The sequence below is a fragment of the Poeciliopsis prolifica genome, unplaced genomic scaffold, assembly GCF_027474105.1.
Source record: "Poeciliopsis prolifica strain line A6 unplaced genomic scaffold, Auburn_PproV2 SCAFFOLD104, whole genome shotgun sequence".
NCBI classification, from domain to species: Eukaryota; Metazoa; Chordata; class Actinopteri; order Cyprinodontiformes; family Poeciliidae; genus Poeciliopsis; species Poeciliopsis prolifica.
In genome coordinates, this window is record NW_026562479.1 from 50,585 (window position 1) to 54,506 (window position 3,922).

Here is a 3,922-nt window from a genome sequence, read left to right on the forward strand (position 1 = left end):
ACCGGAACGACAGTGGCAGACTTGAAGCACCGTGGGACAACAGCCTGGTCCAGGGACGTGTTGAAGATGTCCGTGAGCACGTGGGCCAGCTGGTCCGAGCATTCCTTGATTAGCAGACCTGGAATGTTGTCCGGACCTGCAGCTTTCCGCGCGTTGACCTTCCTCAGAACCTTCCGCACTGCTGATGTTTCTAGTCTGTCGGACATGTTTCATGTCCGACATCGAGTCCGATTGCCTACCGGGTTCCCCGGCCGCTCTTCTCGGGGACCTCGTTCCCCCCTCTACATCTTCCCCATTTCGCCGCAGCACCCGCCTGACCTCACGTCCTACGCCCTTCTCCCGTTTCCTTCCTCCGATCCAGAGGCATCGCCTTGGTCGCCGGCCTGCGGTCTCCGCAGACAGCGGCGCTAGCAGCCCTTTTGCCATCCAGCGAGTCGCCTCTGCGACTTCCTCCTCAAACTACCCCCTCACCCCCACCGACCGGCAGGAAGAGAACCAGCAAGTCCGCCGCCCCTCCTGCTAAACGCCACAGGGGCCGCCCCCCCCTTCCCAGCCGGCCTCCCACTCACCGAGCCCTTCCCCTCCTCCGGCTCCCGTTCCTTCCTCCCACGCTCCGGTCACGACGCCGGAAGTTCCCGGGCCGTCTTCATGACCACGCTCTTCACTTTTGGTCCAAACCTCCTCACGTCCTCACTCATCTCCTCCATGGATTCTCTCCAGCGTTCCATATCCTCTCTATCAGCTCTTCTCCACCGCGGGATTCCAGACGCCGTCAACCCCTCCACGGCTCCCTCCACTTCCGCTCTCGCCTCTCTTCATCCCGCCCCTCAAGCTCTACTCACGGCTTCCACCCTCGCCACTGCCCGTCCCGCACCCCTTCTAGGTAAGCTCTTCTTTTTCTTTTCTCTTTTTTTTCCTTTTCTTTCCTCTTCGGCTTCTTCATATTGCCGCCCTCTCTCAGCGCTCTCCAGCTAATCGGTCCTCTACCCTCCTCTCTCTCTTTTCTTTCTCTCACCCCCTCTCCCACCCCTCCCCTTATTCAGGCATGCCCTACACGCCTCGGTGCGCTAATGTCTCTCCGAGACTCCGCGCTAAGATTCTCCAGGGGCAATACATCAATCTAGCCACCATCCTCTTACCCTCCCCCGAAGTCGATCAAAGCGTGGCTACGTCAGGGGACTTCCCTGCGATTTTCAAATCCTAGGATCCCCGTCTTTCAAAGGACCTATCCTTCGGGCAATTTGTGGCCGCATTTGGCGTTTACAGAGATGTCATCTGCACTCTCTACCCCGAACGCCGCATCGAACTCGACGCTTATCTGGCCTTAATCACCGACCTGCACATTCAATATGGCCGATCATTATTCTATCAATATCACAAAGCCTTCGCTTCCAAAGCCGCTGCCGTCCTGTCCCATTCTGGTCAGTCTCTCAACTGGTCCATTCTGGACATGGAAATCCTCATCATGCTTACACAATCCATCCCATGTTTTCAGTGCGGCTCCGTCGGTCACCAGATAAGTCCCTCAATCCCTTTAAAGCACATGCCTATTGCTGCCGCCCCCCCAGCCTCTCCTGCCTTCCTCAACCCGCGACCGCTACGGGCGGGAAGTGAAGGTATTCAACAACATGCCCATTTGCAATAATTTCAACGAAAGCATATGTTCATTCCCTAACTGTTCCTTCCTTCACATATGCAGTCTCTGCAGGGACCCCCATCCAAAGTCCGTCTGTCCCCGCCGCCCATTCCCAGGCAGAAGCAAACGGGATTCCAGAAATTAGTCTCCCTTTACCTCCGCACTCCCATCCTCACCATCGAACTAGCCAACCTCCTCCAACGACATCCCGATCGCACTTTCGTTAATTTTTTGATCACCGGTCTCTCCCAAGGATTTTCTATAGGTGTCCCTCAACCCCCCACCTCTTCTCTCGTTATTCCCAATCTTCAGTCAGCCCTTTATGAGCCTGACATAGTCTCTCAGCTGCTCTCTAAGGAACTGTCTAAGGGTCACGTCATCGGCCCTTTTGATTCCCCCCCCATTTCCAGTTTTTCGCATTAATCCTTTAGGCGTTGCTACTCGGAAATATTCAGGCAAGAAACGCCTCATCTTGGACCTCGCAGCTCCCCATTCCGGCCCTCACCCCAGCATTAACAGTCTCATCCCGAAGCCTCCCTTCTCCCTTTTTTACGCCACCGTGGATCACGCTTTCTCACTTATTAAAAGCACCGGACGAGGCGCCTGGTTGGCAAAAGCCGACATCACAGACGCTTTTAAGATCATGCTGGATGATGATCTTAAAAGCGTGGTGCCACCTCCCAGTGGCACCTGCAAGGTGCTAAGTGGGATGACAAATTCTATTTCTTTGTGCGTCTGACTTTCGGATGTAGGAGCAGTCCTGGTCTCTTTAACATGCTATCCGAAGCGCTTTGCTGGATCCTCCTCAACGTCACCAAGCTTCCCTCCGTGCTTCACCTCCTCGATGACTTTCTCCTTATCGACCCACCTTCCCACCCCTCCCACTCACTTCAGAAGCTAAAGGACCTTTTCACGCAGGTCGGTGTCCCTCTCTCCGAGGACAAAACTGCCGGTCCATCTACCGTGATGGAATTTCTCGGCATCTCCCTGGACTCTGAGAAGATGTTAGCATCCCTGCCAACCAACAAGCTAGCCCATATACGTGAGACAGCTCAAGCCCACCTTTCATCCTCCATAATTACCAAACGCCAGCTCTTATCCCTGCTCGAACACCTCAATTTCGCCATGCGTATAATTCCCCAGGGGCGCTCATTCATCTCCCGGCTGCTCGACCTCACAAACTCGGTCCCTTCCCTGCTAGACCAGGTCTCTCTAGACGACGGATGTCGCTCCGATCTTCACTTTTGGTCCAAACTGCTCAACCACTGGAATGGCATCTCATTCTTTTACGACGACATCGTTCTCTCTGCCGCTTCCATTCAGTTTTACACTGACACCGCCCCGTCAGCAGGTTACGGCAGGTTCTTCCAAGGCCAGTGGTTCGCAGAAAAGTGGCCCACCTCGTTCCTGCAGTCAGAGTCCTCCGCCTTTTACGAAATCATCCCCATCGCAGCCGCTTGCTGCCTTTGGAGAAGCTCATTGGAACGCAAGCGCATCGTAGCCATGTGCGACAACGCAGCAGTCGTCGATGCCATTAACAAAGGCCGATCCTCCTCTCCCTCTATCATGCCTTTTCTTCGTCGCATCACCTGGCAGTCTGTGATTCACAATTTCATCTTAACCTCCCGCCACGTCCCAGGCTATTCTAATTCTATTGCCGATTCTCTCTCTCGTGTCCAATTTTAAATCTTCCGTGGGCACCTCTGTCCTTCAGCCAACCCTCTCCCGATCCCGGTTCCCCCCTTGGAGGACCTCACCCTGAATTAATTCCTCCTTCTATCCTACCTCTGCTTCACTCTGCTTGATCTCTCATCAAGAGCGGTCTAGCACCCTCTACGCTCAAATCTTACTCCTTCGCCTGGGGAAAATTCAGTAAATTCTGCCTATCCCACGGGATCCCTCTTTTTCCGGTCCTCACCAATACCGTCGTCGCCTTCATTACCCACTGCTTCGTCCATCTTCACTTCAAGCTTTCCTATATTCGCAGCCTTCTAGCGGGCATTAACTTCTTTTCACAGCTCCACCAGCCATCGTCCCCTCGCAGTCTCTTTTCTGATCACACCATTAAGGTCCTTTTGAAAGGTATCTCTAACCAGCTCCCTGCACACCCCGACGATCGCAAACCCATCACTCTTCCCATCCTTCAAAGCCTTCTCCGTACTCTCCACGCGAATTCTCTCCCTATCTCAAGTACCTTCTTTCGAGCTCATTTCTTCTAGCATTCTAAGGATTCCTTCGTTTGAGGGAATTTACTACACTCGCTGTGGCAAAATGCTCAATACCATG

General features: G+C 53.9%; 1 protein-coding gene across 1 annotated transcript; it reads left to right on the forward strand.

Annotated features, from left to right (window-relative positions):
* Window positions 1-204: 204 nt before the first annotated feature.
* Window positions 205-3,370, forward strand: LOC129354134 (uncharacterized). The gene is given in 8 exon segments (XM_055023628.1): window positions 205-388; window positions 431-883; window positions 1,044-1,170; window positions 1,267-1,504; window positions 1,569-1,616; window positions 1,700-1,858; window positions 1,974-2,297; window positions 2,300-3,370. Coding segments are annotated over 8 exon segments (2,556 nt in total). The 3' UTR covers window positions 3,323-3,370.
* Window positions 3,371-3,922: the final 552 nt, after the last annotated feature.